The 18,071-nt window shown below is 38.7% G+C and overlaps 1 protein-coding gene across 1 annotated transcript in view; it reads left to right on the forward strand.

Moving 5' to 3' along the window:
* Window positions 1-8,925: 8,925 nt before the first annotated feature.
* LOC149024153 (RING-H2 finger protein ATL80-like) overlaps window positions 8,926-18,071 on the forward strand; it is a 42,702-nt gene continuing 33,556 nt past the window's right edge. The window contains exon 1 of the mRNA XM_089144476.1: window positions 8,926-9,524. Coding sequence (XP_089000602.1) covers window positions 9,366-9,524 — 159 coding nt within the window. The 5' untranslated portion in view covers window positions 8,926-9,365. The remainder of the gene's footprint in view (window positions 9,525-18,071) is intronic.

Raw genomic sequence — 18,071 nt, forward strand, 5'->3', positions numbered from 1 at the left:
TTTTTAACGCTCAAGAGGAGAGAGGGTCATGTGTGGTTAAACTGCCACAGATAATGCTTTTAGTGGAGTGTTGTAACTGTAGATACATGTTAATTTACCATTATAGACATAATTTACAATTAATGCAAAATTTTAATTGTCTGAATTCAAAGGGATATTAGTGGAAAAATAAATGTATTCATCTTCATGTTAATTTACCATTATAGACAAAATTTACAATAAATGCAAAGAAATGCAAAATTTTAATTGTCTGAATTCAGAGGGATATTAGTGGAAAATAAATGTAGCCATCTCCATTCCTCTTACCTAGTATAGAGGAATTCCTTCAAATCATGTCCAACTATGCTTTAAGTCCATCAACTAGTCTCATCTTCATCAAGGTGCAATTTCATTTCCAAATCGGTCAAAGCTTCCAAGTATGGAACACCATCATCAACTTCCATGGGTTTTGGGTCAAACACCATGTCTTCCACTGAGATGGCCCATAGTTGGCTTCTTCCTTTACTTCGGGTCTTCAGACCTACAAACAACAGGGTTTATGGGTTAAGGTTAGGGTTGGGTTTCACATTCCCCCCCCCCCCTTAAAAGAAATTTCGTCCTCGAAATTGAAAGCGTACTTGAGCTTCCAAAAAGATGAGGAAGCTTCTCCTTCATGTCTTCTTCCTTCTTCCAAGAAGCTTCTTCAAGGGTGTGATTTTTCCACCGAATCTTAACCAAAAGGATGGTACGATTCACCAAGTGTTTGTCCTTCTTGTCTAGGAATTCTGCTGGCTCTTCATCATAGGTAAGATCAACACTAAGTCCTTCAGGTGTTTGCTGTAGTATGTGTTCCGGATTCTCTATGTACTTCCGAAGCATCGAAACATGAAACACATTATGAACTCCAGCAAGAGATGGGGGTAAGGCCAAATGGTATGCAACGGGTCCAACATTTTCAAGAATCTCAAAAGGTCTGTTGAAGCGAGGGCTAAGTTTTCCTTTAACATTGAATTTCATCACACCTTTCATAGGTGATACCTTTAAGAAAACTTCCTCCCCAACTTGAAATTCCAAGTAGGTCCTTCTTTTATCTGCATAGGATTTCTGCCTTGACTAAGCAAACTTAATCCTTTCTCTTATCATGTCCCCCATTGCACTTGTGGCTTCAATCATTTTAGGACCTAAGACTTTTCTTTCACCAGTCTCAGTCCAGTACAAGGGTGTCCTACAAGTGTTACCATACAAAGCCTTTGAATGGAGTCATGCCTATTGTTACTTGGTAACTGTTATTATAGGCAAACTCAACCAAAGCTAAGTGTTCATTCCAATTGCAACCCATCCACAACACAATATCTAAGCATATCTTCCAAAATCCGATATGTTCGCTCAGATTGTCCATAAGACTGTGGGTGATGAGCAGTACTCAAATTCAATTGGGTTCCCAAAGCTTTTTGCAAACTATTCCAAAACCTTCAGGTGAACTTAGGATCACAATCAGAAACAATACTCACAGGCACTCTATGCAGACGAACTACATTGTCCACATACAGTCTAGCTAGCTTATCCAAAGTATAAGTGATCTTCATAGGAATAAAATGGGCTGATTTGGTAAACCTATCAACAATTACCCATACCATATCATTACCTTTACTTGTCTGAGGCAAGCTAGTCACGAAGTCCATAGAAATATCTTCCCACTTCCAACTAGGAACAGGAAGGGGCTGAAGTAATCCAGATGGAGGTTGTCGAATGGCTTTCACACACTGACAAGTCTCACACTTTGTCACAAAATCTTCCACATCGGCCTTTAAACAAATCCACCAAAAATGTTTTCTTAAGTCCTTGTACATCTTGGTGCTTCCAGGGAGTACTGGGAAAATAGACTGGTGTGCTTCCTTTAAAATCTCCTTCTTGATTTCAACATCCAAAGGCACACAATGTCTTCCTTTAAACAGTAAGGCACCGTCCATAGATATACCAAAATCAAGGTCCAAATCAAGACTCGAAGAAATCTTCTCAATCTTCTCCTTCAATTCTTGATTAGAAGCTTGCAGAGCAACAATTCTATCTCTAAGGGTGGATCTTGCTGTCATGGCAGAAAGAAAAAATTCCAAACCTTCAAGAACAATTTCCAATCCAAGTTCCGAAATCGAGGACAACAATGGTTGACTCAAAGCATTCAAATCCAACTCTTTCTTCTTACTTTTCCTGCTAAGAGCATCAACAACTACATTTGCTTTACCAGGGTGATACTAGATGTCATAGTCATAATCAGAGACCAATTCTAATCATCTTCTTTGTCTCATATTTAACTCCTTTTGGGTAAAGAAGAATTTCAAGCTTTTATGATCTGTGAAAATAGCAATTTTCTCACCCTACAGGTAATGTTTCCAAATCTTCAAAGTGAAGACAACTGCGGCAAGCTCTAAATCATTAGTGGGGTAATTCCACTCATATTCCTTAAATTTCAGAGAAGTATAGGCTACAACCTTGCCATGTTGCATAAGAACGCAACCCAATCCAATTGTTGACGCATCGGTATAGACTGTCAAACCACCAAAGTCATCAGGTATAGTCAAAACTGGGGCACTTGTCAATCTATCTTTCAGCTCTTGAAAATTCTTTTCACAAGCGTAAGTCCAAACAAACTTCTCTTCTTTTCTAGTTAAGCTTAGTCATAGGGGCAGCCAACCTAGAAAAGTTCTCAATAAACCTTCTGTAGTATCCCGCCATTCCTAGAAAACTCTTTATTTCAGTCACAGTCTTTGGTCTTTCCTAATCGGCAACTGCTTGTACCTTTTCGGGGTCAACACGAATACCTTCAGCTGAAACCACATGGCCGAGAAATACTACCCTTAAGAACCAAAAATCACACTTGCTAAACTTAGCATACAACTTCTTTTCTCTTAGTCTTTGCAAAGTGAAATTTAGATGTCTCACATGCTCTTCTTCACTCTTCGAGTAAATCAAGATGTCATCAATGAAGACTATCACAAACTTATCAAGCACATCATGAAATACTCGGTTCATGAGATTCATGAACACAGCAGGAGCATTAGTCAAACCAAAAGGCATGACTCTAAACTCAAAGTGACCATATCTTGTTCTAAAAGCTGTCTTGAAAATATCACTTGACTTCACTTTAAGTTGGTGATATCCAAATCTCAAGTGAATCTTCGAGAACACAGCTGCGCCTTTCAATTGATCGAAGAGGTCATCAATCCTGGGCAATGGATATTTATTCTTAATGGTAAACTTGTTCAACTCCTAGTAATCATCCTTCTTCTTAGCAAACAAAACCGGAGCTCCCCAAGGTGATACACTAGGCTGTATAAAACCTCTAACTAAGAGCTCATTCAACTTGTTTTGTAGTTCCTTCAATTCGGTAGGTGCCATTCTATATGGGGCTTTAGATACCGGAGGATCTCCTGGGGGCAGCCCTGATAGATCATTCGGAAAAACATCCATGAAGTCACAGACAACCTTGACTTCTTCAATCTTCTTCTCTTCCTTAACTTTGTTTCCAGTCGAAGCACTTTACTAATGCACAGACTTGCATCAATGCGGTCAAAGTCTTCTTATCAATTCTTTCTTTCTCGCCTTGAAATTCAAAAATTGAATTTCCAGCAATTTGAAACTAAATCTTCTTCGAAGAACAAAGGATTACAACTTTATGGGTTGTGAACCAATCAATTCCCAAAATGACATCAAAGTCCTTCATATCAAGAAGTACTAGATTGGCTTCCAAATTCTTCTCACAAACCAAACTAGGACATTCTTCTAACACTTTATCTAGTTTCACAATGGATCCAATAGGAGTACTAATCATCAAACAACTAGATAGATTCTTGGGTGTTAGGTCAGTCTTCTTAATGAATGTAGATGGAATGAATGAATAAGATGCACCCGTATTAAATAAAACAAATGCAGGTATAGAAGCGACTAACAATGTACCTGTCACTACATCATGGTTCACATCTTGTTCAGTACTGAGAATACTGAACACTCTTCTAGAAGGAGGGGCAAGACTCCTCTTTGTCGTAGGGGCTGATGGCTGAACCACCTTTTTAGGGCAAGTATGAGCGAAGTGTCCGGTTTGCTTACAGTAATAGCAAACAGGGTCCCTTGGTCCAACTGGAGTCGTTGCAACAGGGCTTCTGAACCATGGGTCTAGGATTGGCATTCACAGGCCTAGCATTAGGAATATTCACTGCTTGTCTATTCCCGCCATACTGACTATGCTAACCGGCATGTGAAAATCCAAGACTCTGACCTACACTCCTAGGCTGGAAAGCAAGAGTAGGATATGGTGTAGGTTTAACAATTCGCTGCTCAGTACGGTCAACTAAGCCAGGATTCCTTGGCTGCCACAACCGTTGCACACGAGCATTCTCTTTTTTAGTCTCTTCCAACTTCTTCGCATTCTGAACAATTTGGGCATAACTCTCAATAAGAAGAACAGTGAGGTATGCTTTGATTGAAGGCCGCAAACCTTTGAAGAATTTCTTTGCCTTCGCACGATCAGGCTTCATGGAATCAGGGGCAAAGAAGAAAAGTTCTTCAAACTTCTGCTGGTAATCCAGCATAGACAGAGAACCTTGCACAAGAGCCATAAACTTGGCTTCCTTGGCATCCTTCACAGCTTTAGGGAAATAATTATTGCAGAAACCTCTTTAAATATTTCCCAAGTCACAACACCAACATGCAATTCTTCAAGAATAGGCCAGGTGGAGGTCCACCAAGCATCAGCTTCATGCTGGGAGCTTCGCCCAGCAAAACAAAATCTTTTGAGCTTCAGAACATTGTAGATGATGAAAAGCCTTCTCTAGTTCTCGCAGCCACTTGTTCAGAAACAAGGTATCTTTAGTCACACCAGTGAAGGTAGGCACTTGCAACTTCAGAAAACTCTCCATCAAACGGGTATGGGGAGTTCCAGCAAATCTTTCCGCATTCGGAACAACAGCATGAAGATTTCTGTTTGCACCAATACGAGTTTCATTATAAAGGTTCATGAAACCAATTATCATTTGATTGTATTGATTAGCTTGTTGTTGCATGATATTGCCCATGATGTTGGCAATATCATGAAAACTTCCTACCGGCAGAGCACCGACAATGTCATTAATAGTTTGATCATTAGCATGAGTACTGATCAGAACCACCATTAAGTACCTCTTCATTCCCATTTCTTCTAGAACCAACGTGACAATTTCTCAAGACAACCATTCTGCGAAACCGAAAAGATAAAAAACACCGAAAATCGATGATTCAACATAAATCACATGTCCAAATGATTGGCAATCTTAAATTAGGCTTATAAACATCCATATAGTCATCAAACAATCAATCATAGGACAAAAATCACATTTTTCCAAAATTCAATAGAAATTGGAGCTCCTGTGACTGTTGGTCAACTGCTTGGTCGATTGACCCAGTCGACCAACCAATCGACCAAGCATGGCAGCATGCGAAAATTAGGCTTTTTAGTCACAAATCCACATTTCAAACTCATTTCAAACCTTGCAAACTTGAGAGAGAGCTCTGGAGAAAGGTCCTAAGGTCTTCCAAGTTGGTTTGGTGCTTTAAAAACAACTCTACTTCACTCATAGTTTATCACACAAGGTAAACTCTCTTTTTCTCTCTCAAATGCTTCCTTGCATGCTTGCATTTACCAAAAATTATGTTATGATTGCATTTACCAAAAATTATGTTATGATTGTGTCTATTGTTAGAAATCATGTCTAAGAACACCTAGAAACATGTTTCATGCTTAGACAACAAGTACTAACACAATCTAGCTCTCTTTCATCGTTAACGCAACTGAAAATCCCAAATTTTAAGAAAACTTCGATTTGTTTCAAATCACTAGGAGTTTGAACATCAAATCACTAGGAGTTTGAACATCAAATCAAATGCTACATGCTTGAAATGATATGGTAGATGTATGTATGTAGTTTGATTGAGCAAATCTCACAATTTTCAAAAATTCAATTTTGACTAAATTTGCAAAAATCCCCAAATTTTCTTCTTGCTGAATTTTTGACTTTAGACCAAGATTTTGAAGATTTTTTTTTTCAAATAAAACATCTTAGCATGTTAATATAAGTATTATGCACATGCTAGTATGTTCAATTTGCATTTCCCCTAAAATTGAAAATTTCTAAAAATTTACGAAAATGCTCTTCTTGCTGAATTTTTCGTAATAATACTGGTAATCAATTTCCTTTGTCTTTTCCATGGACATTAACACTATGCAGGGATGAGGACGAGGACGAGGTCGAGGTCGAGGTCAAGGACGAGGTCGCCTAGTGGGTGCAAGGAGAAGTAGGGGTCGGGTTCTAGTTCAGCCACGAGTGGAGGTCTTACGACTAGATCGATTCGACATGTCGCAGCCAGAGTTCTTAACGAGGCGTACTTTGAGTATTGCCACATCGAGTTCGGTCGGCTATTCCACTTACCGCAGCTCAAACAATCTTTGCTGTGCTTTAGAACTGTTTCTCCATTCTTCTCAAATCTCAAAGATGATTGGGAGAAAATGAAATGGAGCAAACCCTAAACTTGGAACCCTAACCTTGAAAATAAGAGAGAGAGAGAGAGAGAGAGAGAGAGAGAGAGAGAGAGAGAGAGAGAGAGAGAGAGAGAGAGAGAGAGAGAGAGAGCGAGACTGTGAAATGTAGGATAGGGATTCACTCGATTTCATTTTCTCAACTATGAAAGAAGCCCTCTTTTTGTAAATATGATTCAACTAAGGGTGGATTTCTGCAATTTAGAAAAATCTATCCATTTAACATGTTTAATTACTCAAATGCCCTTACTTTTGGGCCGTTGGATATTCTAATGACACATGTCACTATTTCACGGCTGCACGAACGATATACGCGTAGGCGCGAACAAAAATCCTGAAATAGGAAGGAGAATAGGTTAGAAGGATGAAACCATCGTTAAGAATGGGAGAAATGTTGATCTTATGATAAGAATAAGTCACTTGTCAATCATCCAATAGAGCCTATTGGAGTAGGAGCTGATAAAAATCCCCCAACACAAATCTCTGCCCCAAAATTAAAGAATAAACAAAAATCCTAGTAAAATCTTTCTTAGTTCTTTAAATAAATATTTCAAAAACTTTTTAGTTCAATCAGTCACATGTGTGGCCCATTGTAAATCTCTTCCCTTTTCTAGCTGTCAACCTAACGCTCATTTTCTTAAAGAAAGAAGAAAAAAAAACCTACACTCATTTGAGCTTCCCTCTCCCCATCCAACAAACAGATGCATTTGAGTTCAACAATGATTACTTTCTCTTATCTATGTGCAGATATAAAATCTCATATTATGGAAAGTCAAGGGACTCATGGGGAACCTTATCAAAGGCCTAAGCATATTTCTTTTGAAGAACTCGCTCTTTTTCAAATTTTTGTTGATGGATCATGGGATAGTATCTCTCACAAAGGAGGTAGAGGGTGCATCATGTGAGATTATAATGGCGGTTTTATTGCGGTTTAAAGTAGATGTGGACATAGTGCTTCTGCAACTTTAGTTGAACTTGAAGCCATTAGAGATGGCATTATTCTAGGCTCCTCTCTAGGAGCAGTTGATTTGCATATTCATTCGGATTGTTTACCTATTATTAGTGCTCTCCAAGGTCTCCAATCATCTTTAAATTGTATGTGTCTCAGTTTAGTTGAAGATATTTTGAAACATTGTTTTTTTTCCCTAGGGTTTCTTTTAGCTATATTCCTAGGATTGACAATGGTTTTGCCGATTTCCTTCCTAGAGGTGCTTGCAAGTTATTTCTAGCTAGATCCTGGTGGGGTATACCACTGTTGTTTATTGTGAGTTCTTCTTGTTTGTATAGATCTCTTGACCTAAACTCTTTCATTTAATATAGTTTATGTTCTTTTGTTTTGACAAAAAAGACCGATGCAAACCCAAGACCTCCCCATGCAAGTTTGAACTTTTAACTGCTTAACTAACCCAACATTGTCCATTTTTTTTTCATATAAGATATTCTACCGTCTTTTATCAACTAAGAGACATCTGTCTGATCTGTCAAATCCGTCAAATCCACTAACGCCAAGAACCAATTTAATAGTTTGGCCTCATAAAAGGTGAAGGTGTTAATAATTTGGCCTCATAAAAGGTGAAGGTGTCTCCTCGCGTGGAAGCCAGTTGATGCTGGGTGGGTTTCTATCAATTGCGACGGTTATGTGAGAGGCAATATTGGAGGATTCGGTGTGCTTGGCAGCAAGTGCCAGCAACTACAAGGGGGAGGTGTTATTTACTACAATGGAAGCAGTTGATGAGACACGCATGACAATATGACATCCTAGTCACGGAGCTGATTGCTGTTAAGAAAAGTCTTAAACGGGCTGTTCAGTTGGGTGTACGTCATATTCAAGTGAAGTCCGATTCTTGGAAAGCTGTTCTTTTTTTTTTTTTTTTTTTTTTGTAATGTAGGAAAGCTATTCTAATGATTAGATCCTTAAGAGGAGGAGTTCATACAACTCCCTGGTACAGCGACAAATTATTGATGACATCCGAACTCCAGAGAGGCATTTCTTTGATTTTATTTTCTTTCACCACTACTGTAACAAAACTACAAAGCAGACTATCTCGCTGGGTTTCTTGAGCCCATATTTGAGATTTAATTTAAATCTGGAGAATTGTTCCTTGCTCTTTTCGATATTGTTCGAAATGATGCAAGCAGAATGTCTATTAATATATATTTTTTTCATTCGCTAAAATTAGTTCCTATTTCCCTCCACACCCCCTCCCCCAACCCCCAAAAAAAAAATTCTCTCAAAGGGCATGTTACACGTGGCATACTATTACCATCAAAGGCCAAAAATCTTCGTTCGTTATTTGTTCTTTAAATCGAATCTCATCTGACGGTTCAAATCTTGTTTTGTTTATTATTTTTAGGGATGGGATTTTATACAGGGGAAAAAAAATAAAATCGTAGGATAGATGTTTCTACTGTAAGCTCTGCAAGTCTGCATCAAGTTTGATGTCCTCTTTTCATTTTTATCGAGCAATAGATAGATTTGGGTTCAAATTTCACATTATCCCAGAAATTTGAAGAAGAAAATTAGTATGTTGTAAGACCAATCCATCTGTCCTTCCTCAGAGAGACACCTTCTAGTCTAGGTTTGCTGCTCTGTTCTGTTCTACTTACTCTCTTGTTCTGCGTCTGTCAATGATCCTTTACGAAAGACTAGCAAAGTCATGGAGGCAGTTTGATAAGATGTTGGAATGTGACGAACTCTTCTACCACCAAGCAACGTAGATGTGGGATTTTTAGTTTGGACGAAGTGAAGATAAAGTAGAAGAGCAATGATTCTGAGTTACTTCAGGATTTGAGGTGAGGAAACGGAAGGAGCGGAGAAGCGATGATTGCTTCGAGCATAAACCTTGTGATGACCGTCATTGGATTTACGGTCAGTACGTTGTTCATCGTTTTTGTCTGCACGAGGCTTATTTGGGCAAGGATCCAGCTTAGTGCTTACAGACGATCCCTCCTAACTGCTTCAAGCTCTGATCTTAGCCAAGTAAGCAAATTTCTACATCTCTTATGTTTTGTTATTGCCATTAATGGTAAATCTACTGAGTTAGGCTCCCCCTTCTTTAATAAACACTTCCTCAAACAACCTATTGATAAGAGTGTTTATGTTGTATGTCTTGAATATTGTTGCTTTGTTGTTGTCTTAATGTAAAAGCATTTTCTTATTCAGTGAATTACCAGGAACATGTATTAAACAAGTGGGCTTAGGGCATAACAGACTAACTGAGATACAGCTATTTTCACAAGGGGAAAGAAGAGTACAGGTGGATAAACACTGTGGCCTATGGTGGATATTCCTAAGAGCTCCTTTACAGACCCAACATTCCACAATGATGGTAAAATTTGGAGCAAAGGAAAGAAACTGAGGTTTGGAGAGGCCCTTAACAAACTAACTGAGATACAACTATTTACATAAGGGGAAAGAAGGGAAAATGTGGATAACCATCGTGGCCTTCACTAACATTTCCGCTGCAATCCCAACTTTCTAGAATGTGTTGGGTTTGGGTAGGTCTTGTATTCTATAGGCCCATATAATTATAGTTTGGCTTTATCATAATTGGAATGAGTTTTTGGTCAATTACTTATACAGGGATAAAATTATAATTGTATGGGGATCAAGGTTTTGGGTTTCCCTATAAATAGTCTTTGTAGGATTAAAAGGTATGAGGCAAGCAAATGATAGCACTTTGTATGGTGTGAGAGTGGTGAATTTTTTAGGAAATAGTGGAATCCTTTTCTATCTAGTGGTTGTAAGCAATCTTGCTGAACTACGTCAAATTCCTTGCGGTTGTGATTGTGTTTTGCTTGTTTTCTTCTTTGTGGTTATGCATTTGTTCCTAACAAGTAGTATTACAACAAGGTTCAGTGGATCATCATTGGAGGTGTGTGAAGATTTAGGGAGAGGAATGGTGGAAGGAGAATGAAGAAGGCTTTGAGGTATAAATTGGATGTATGACTCTCTGGACTTAGAAATCGTGGATTTGTTTTTTAATCTTTTTTTTTAATTGTTTGGATTAGAGACGATCAAAGGAGAGAAAGGGATACTAGACAACCAGTCAAGATCGTTGGCGAGAAGAAAGAAAAAAAAATCATCGTCGTAGTGGGGAAAGAGGCATTTAGTGATGGAGAATGGAAAATTTTTTCTGTTAAACAGATTGGAGGGAGACAACCTCTTTTGTTTTGATCATTTTGGAAAAAAGGTAAAATAAAAAATTTAACGATAAGTAAAGAGATTAAGAAGTGGGAATGATCAAAGAAGAGAAAAAAAGGGCTTGGCTCGGTTGGTTTAGTTGTTTGAAGTTTTTTACCTTTTTTTTTCGGCTTTAAATAGTTTTGATGTAAGTAATGATTACGTTCTAAAGAGAAAAAAAAAGTTGAAAATTACTAAATGGCAAAGGACATGAAAAGAAAGGAAAAAGAGTCATTTTGGTGGGAGGAAAAAAAAGAGAAAAGATTGTTTTTGTTTTTTTTATTTTTTATCATTGGATCTGTACTATCTAGCTTATTCTATATAGGATTTTCTGTGAAGGTTTTTTTGTACGAGGTTGGATTTTTCCAAAGTTTTTGGGCGTTTCAAACTTAGTGGAAGTGACAGGTTGAGGAGATTTCATTTTGTTGGTATTGATCTTGTGGGTATGGAGATCAACAACCATGTTATTTAGGTTGATGACAGGTACGAAGGGCATGAATTAGGTAAACTATACAAGCTTGCAGGGAGTGTTAAAATAGGTGGAGCTCTGGTTGGATCTCGGGCAAGGCGTACAAGTGAATAGAATTGGCAAGTTGCTTAGGCGCTGAACAAAGGCAATTATGGAAAGAAGCAGGTGACTTTGCTTCTGATTTATTAAGTGGCGGGGATCTTTTGGAGCAGGCTACAACAATAAAAGAGGTGGAGCTACATCACATTGTATGGCGGCAATGAGTTGTATGGGACACCCTAGGTGGGGGATGTGCGCCATGCTGGTTCAAATGATGGTAGTTAGGAAAGGCATTCTTGGAGGGGATGTGGGCCATGTGGTAAAGTGTGGCGGATACACAGAGACAAGTGATTGCAGATTAGACATTGTCAATAGTTTTCTTCAAGGCATGGTGGGAGATCTCGCTCTCGAGTGAGATCTCGCCACTAAGAAATGGCGAGATCTTGATCGAGACGGCGAGATCTCGGTCGAGATCTACCAAAAAATGGGCGTAATCTCGGTGGCCCATCTCGGTGGGTTTTAGGGCCCCGGTTGGGCTGAAACTTGGTATTAGGCCTATTTAAGGTCTTTTGAACACATTGGTAGCCTTAGATTTGTGAGAAAATAACCCTAACTATGTCTTCTAAGTCGACCATATGTGTAAAACCGAAATTCTGAGAAATGCAAGGTTAGACAACATGTAATGTAAAGATATCAAGTAATTTAAGTTATCAACTATCAAGTATCAAATACTTTAACAATTTAACATTACACATCAAGTATTCAAGTGATCAAATTATCAAAGAACTTAAATAGTTAAATCATAAATGTCTTCAAAATTTTACAACCATAAGAAGTTTTAGACTTATAGTAAGTGATAAATCATAATCCATAAGTTCACATTCACAATTCACAAGTCATAAGACTGACAAGATTGCAAGAGTACAAGAGACAAGAGTAACAAGATTAGTACTTAGTAGTTAGTAGATTACAACTTACAAGTTACAAGACTATAAGAGTATCACTCAGCATTTGGCATCAATTGATTTTGAACGGTGGCCACATATGACTCCCAAGTTAACCCATAACTGTAGTACGTCACATATCGGTTTATATGGAACTGATATGTCTCCATGTCAGAATACTGGAGGAATAGCACTCTGGGATAATCGTCTATCGTGGGTGGGTGAAAGAGCCATTGTTGTTGTTGTTGTTGTTGTTGTTCATATTGTTGTTGAGTATGTGGGTAGGGGTTTTTAAACCACTCAGTTAACAACCCACCTTCGCTCCCATATGTGTACTCTCCAGGTGCAGGGTCTTGAGGAATAGCATGACCTCCATAAGAAGAATACCCATTGTAATCTAACCTGGTGCTGTGATCCCTGTATTGGTACCCCGATGACAGGCAAGTGTCCAAACTCTGGTGTTGTGAATCACTGTGACCATGATCTAGGCTTATGCTTCCTATTTTCAATTCAAGATCATGCATGCTCGCATCATCATTCGTTTGCCCCTGGTTTGATCTGCTCTTCCTACTCCTAGCATAAGTCCAAGAGATAGGGGAACTGTGGCTCGCATGTGTCGGATGACTCGGACCTGGTGGATGTGACTCCCTTTGTTGACGCTAACTTCCACCAGCAACACCACCAGCTTGACTGCCTCTATGACTCGATGGTTGACTGCCACTTGGCCCTCTGGTATTATCGGCATCATCTGAACTCCCACTACTAGTTGTCACCTCAGTTGTTTCAAGTCGACCAGGTGGCTCCTTAAATGGTACAGTTGGTCATCCTTCTGATGCCGCTGCAGCAGCCTGACCCTCATCAGAAGATAGGTGCTCAGCCACAGCATCTGGGCCCATAGCAGCAGCAATGGTAGGATCCGGCTGCCCTCCTGGCCCATCCAGCACTAAGCCACCTCGATCCCTAACCCACTGATATATGACATCATCTTCCTCATCTTCTGCGGGGGGCTCATGGAATACATCAGTCAACTCAATCGGTTCACGATTGTCGTCATCTATATCATCTTGTATGTGCCCTACTCTCAATCTCATGTTGTAATGCACATACACTAAGTCCTCGAGCCTCTTACTCCCCAATATATTCCGTACCTTACTATGGATGAGCGAGAAGGTGCTCCAGTTCCTCTCGCAACCAGAGGATGAGCAAGTTTGTGAGAGTACTATAATTGCTATGTCCCTGAGATTTGGCGCACTAGTTCCATATAGCACCCACCAGTCAGTTGCATAACCAAAAATAAGAATGCATTAGGCAAGTAAATCTTAATATTTATATAACTTATCAGTTATTATTTACAGAGTTATAGACTTAATGACTTATAATAATGGACTATTTACCAGGATCATTTTTTTGCCTATTTGCAACTGCAGAAGGCTTTCCAAAACTCCCAAAGGCATCCCTGAACTCCCTGATCTGTACACCAATTCTTCAATTATTGTATTATGTATATGCTTAATGTACTAATGCAAGAAGTTGAAGAAACAATTGAATAAGTTCTCACCTCTCCATTAATTGTCCCTTCCATGACGGGATTTGACACAAGCTTCTCCACCATGTCTTGCACCGCATTCATCAACTTTACATCAAGCCCCAGATCATTCTTGTAATGGTACTTTGGGTTGAGGTAGTAAGTTTGCATTGTGGAAATAAAAAATTTGGTTAGTGATTTGGTTGTTTACTTGTTTATAAATTATAAGTTATAACTTAAAGACTTAAAAGTGACTCACCAGCCAAGTGCAAAGGATGCATCAAGTGTGCATCCCATCTATTATCGATGATCCTCTTGTAGGATTTGAAGGAGCTAGGTTTCAGCAGCTCTAACCAACTCTTTCATTTGCTCGAGGGCAGCATATATGTGGGGCATTGGGGCTTCTTCTTTGAATCCATCAATCTTAAAACAAACACAATAGGCTCTATAATGCCCAGTATCCTATTCGGCTGCCTCCAAAAGGAATCATCAGCAATGGTTTGTTGGGTTAGTACTGCATCAAGATGGCTAGATCCACGCCAACCAAACCACTCCTCACTTGCAAACATGTGCCGTAGACCCACCACTTTCTTTTGGAAGCTTTGTAGAGCTACATAGTTGGTGGCGAATCTAGTCAATCCAGGTCTGACTAGATCATCCTTACAGTGGTTCCTCATCATTTTCAGCACATAACCATGGTTATAAATAAAATTACTTACCCTTCTAGCCCTCTCAACCACAATATTGATTAACTTTCTTTTCCCCAAGTCCTTCAACATAAGATCAATCGAATGTGCTGCATATGGTGTCCAAAAGAGGTGGATCCTGCTGCTCTTCTTCTTCATCAAGATTTCTCTAGCTTTTTTGAAGTTAGCACCATTATTTGTGACAATTTGGATAACATTCTTTGGCCCCATCTCGAGGACCACCTCCCTAAGAAGCTTGTAAAGGTAGTTAGCATTTTTTATTTTATCTGAGGCATCCACTGACTTAAGGAAGGATGTCTTTCCATTTCAGCTTGCCATGAAATTAATGATGACCTGTCTAGTAGGACCAGTCCATCCATCAACCATCACAGTGACACCATATGTACTCCATTTTTCCTTTAATGAACCAATGTATTCATCCACCTCCTGTTTTACCTTGGGTAAATATTTATTCATTACTTCCCAAGCACTTGGGCCTTTAACCCCTACACCTGCCCTAGCAACTGCATTAATCATCCCTTGATAGTATAGTGTTTTGGCTATATTGGGTGCAATGTTGTTGTAGAGCATGAATTTGTTGACCGCCAACCTAGCTTCCTCCTCCCTATTGCCTTCTTTACCTCCAGCAAACATATATGGAATGCTTCTTTGATAGATGTCTTGTTGCTTGAAGAGGGAGGGGTCTTGGTCAAATGTGGAATCATAATGTCTAGTCTTCCTCCTCCTCCTTTTGGTCCTCTCAGTCTCAGTTCCCTGAAAACTATGTCTAGGTGGCATGGATGCCCCTGACCCCGAACCACCTGCTCCCCTTGTCTGTTCATATTACCTCACACTTTCAACATGTAAGGACTGTCTACTAGCTTCCATTGCAGCCTTCATCTATCTCCATTCAGCTTGTGACTCAACACCCATAACCCTCCTCTCTACATCGTCGCTTGACTCCTCATCAACATCAAGAATAGGTCTAGATAGCACTGTATCCTCAAATTTCCTTTGCTTTTGTGCCATCTCGTCCTTTTTTTGTTTCCCTCCCCTTAAAGTTGTTGCAATTACTTTTTGCACTTCATAAGGAACCTTGGGACACTTGGAAACATCTTTGTAACCACCAGCCAAATGTTGCTTTAATCTAGTTGAACCACCAGAGTTCAAAGTCTTGAGGCAATACTTGCATCGGAATTTCTTCTTGTCAGCAGCCAGTGGATCCCCAAGTTGCCAAGCAATGTCCTGAGTCCCACTACCAGTGCCGCCACTCCCACTAGTTGCCATTTAATATTCAAATGTACAGCACTGAAAGTCTGAAATACATACATGAATGTTCCCAAATAATCATTAGAATAATTTTTAGATACATAAAAACATGTAAAAACAATTTATAAAACAACAAAACACACACTTTGTTCTAAGATAACATATATATAATGCTCAAACAAACATGTTTGTATTTTTAAAATAAACTACATAATATGAGCATCATTTAAAAAAAAAAAAAAACAGATAAATTTTTAATAACATATTATTTTTTATAATTATTTTATGTAAAAATAATGTATAAAACAACAAAACACACACTTTGTTCTAAGATAACATATATACAATGCTCAATAAGACATGTTTGTATTTTTAAAATAAACTACATAATATAAGCATCATTAAAAAAAAAGAAGATAATTTTTTAATAAAATTTTATTTTTCAAAATTTTTTTATTTAATTTAAAAAAAAAAAAATACAGCAAACATGATAATCAAAATATGAATACATGGGATTATTGCCCTCTAAATGTAGTTTAATATAAGTGATAATCACATTCATATCTTAAGTATTTTTTTATAATTTTAAATTTTAAATTTTTAGATAATATATTTTTTAAATACGAAAATTCAAAAAAAAATTAATAACAGAAAATTAAAATTTTTTTCCATGAAAGTGTAGATCAAAGCTTGATCATCAACATATATTTATACCACACTCATACATCCATTATAGAACATTCTATTTGAAAAAAATTCAAATTTGGGGAAAAATTCTTACATTTCTTGAAGATCACTTGAAATAGGTTTGAATTACTTGAAATATGCTTGAATCTGTTGTTGTAGATGTGTTGATGATGTTTTGAAGTGAAATCCCCAACAAATTCCAGCCAAAAATCGAGTTTTCCGGAAAAAAATCCATTTCCAGCAAGAGAGGGGCTCAAGAGAGGCGAGATATGCCTCTCTCGAGCGAGACAGGGGCTTTTTAAAGCCCCTAAAGAGGTGAAAAGGTGCCGTTAGCGAGATCTCGCTGAGATATTGGTGAGATCTCGAGTCGAGATCTCCCATCTCTCAACTCTTGCCTCCCATCTCGTTTCGCTATCTCACGATAGCGAGATATCTCGTGAGATTTCCCACCATGCTTCAAGGTGGTTTGCAAAATTCAAGCCAAGGTAGAGATTTTGGGTTTGGGTATGTCTTGTTTATGCGGGTCCATATAATTATAGTTTGGCTATATTTTGTAATTGGAATAGGTTTTGGTCCAATTACTTGTACAACGGTAGAATTGTAATTGTATGGGGATTTGGGTTTTGGGTTTCCCTATAACTAGTCTCAGTGGGATAAACTAGGTATGGGGCAAACGAAGGGTAGCATCTTGTAAGGTGTGAGAGTGGTTAGGTTTTTAGAAATAGTGGAATCCTTTTCTACCTGGTGGATGTAGGCAATCTTGCCGAACCACATTAAATTCCTACGGTTTTGAGTGTGTTTTGGTTGTGTTTTTCTTTGTGGTTGTGCATCTAGCCCCAACAGAATAAATGTAATATTTGGAGTGAAGGGAAGCAAAATGAGGTGGGGAGCCCCTTAATAAGGATGTCCTGATCTTTGAAAGAAAGTGCAACTAAGTGTCAAATCTTTCTCTGCCACCATATCAAGAGAAAAATGAAATAAATTTCTTAATGTTATTTTTGAGGATGGAATGTTGGGACTCACTTTCTGAGACGGGCTCTGGTGATGTTATCACATCACAAGACCAGAAAGGTAAGATTAGTGACATGGAGCTCATGCAATAGAGATTGTTACTATGTAATCTCGGTGGTGGCCAAGGCCAGGGCATGATACTCACTCTTTGTGCTAAAGAAAGCCACGGTTAGCTGTTTGCAAGTTCGCCAAGAAACAATCTGGGGGCTTGAAGACAAAAGATAAGCCAGCAAGTCTCACGATCATCTGGGTAGGTGGCCCAATTAGCATCAGAATATGCATAAATAGGTCAAGAAGGGGAATAGACAACAGAATATCTGCTTAAGAGCAAATGAATGGTCATCTTTCAGTGCAGTAGGAAACTGACAAGCCTAGTTGACAATGTTAGGAACCTGTTAAGACCCTCGTTCAATCCCTGAAAACATCTCTTGGCAGCCCCTAACCAGCTTGTGGTAGTCCTATAACTCACTCACTTTTTTGGGTACTTGAAGACAAAAGATAAGCCACCAAGTCTTGTGATCAGGGTAGCTGGCCCAACTGGCATCAGAATATTCACAAATAGGCTAAGACAGCAGAATATCTGCTTAACAGAAAATGAATGGTCATCTGTCAGTGCAGCAGGAAACTGATAAGCCTAGTAGACAGTATTAGGAACCTATTAAGACCCTTGTTCGATCCCTGATACAGCTCTTGGCAGCCCCTGTAATCAGCTCA

The sequence above is a fragment of the Hakea prostrata genome, chromosome 2 (assembly GCF_041222555.1).
Source record: "Hakea prostrata isolate BN-2017 chromosome 2, UWA_Hpros_2, whole genome shotgun sequence".
In the NCBI taxonomy this organism is placed as follows: Eukaryota; Viridiplantae; Streptophyta; class Magnoliopsida; order Proteales; family Proteaceae; genus Hakea; species Hakea prostrata.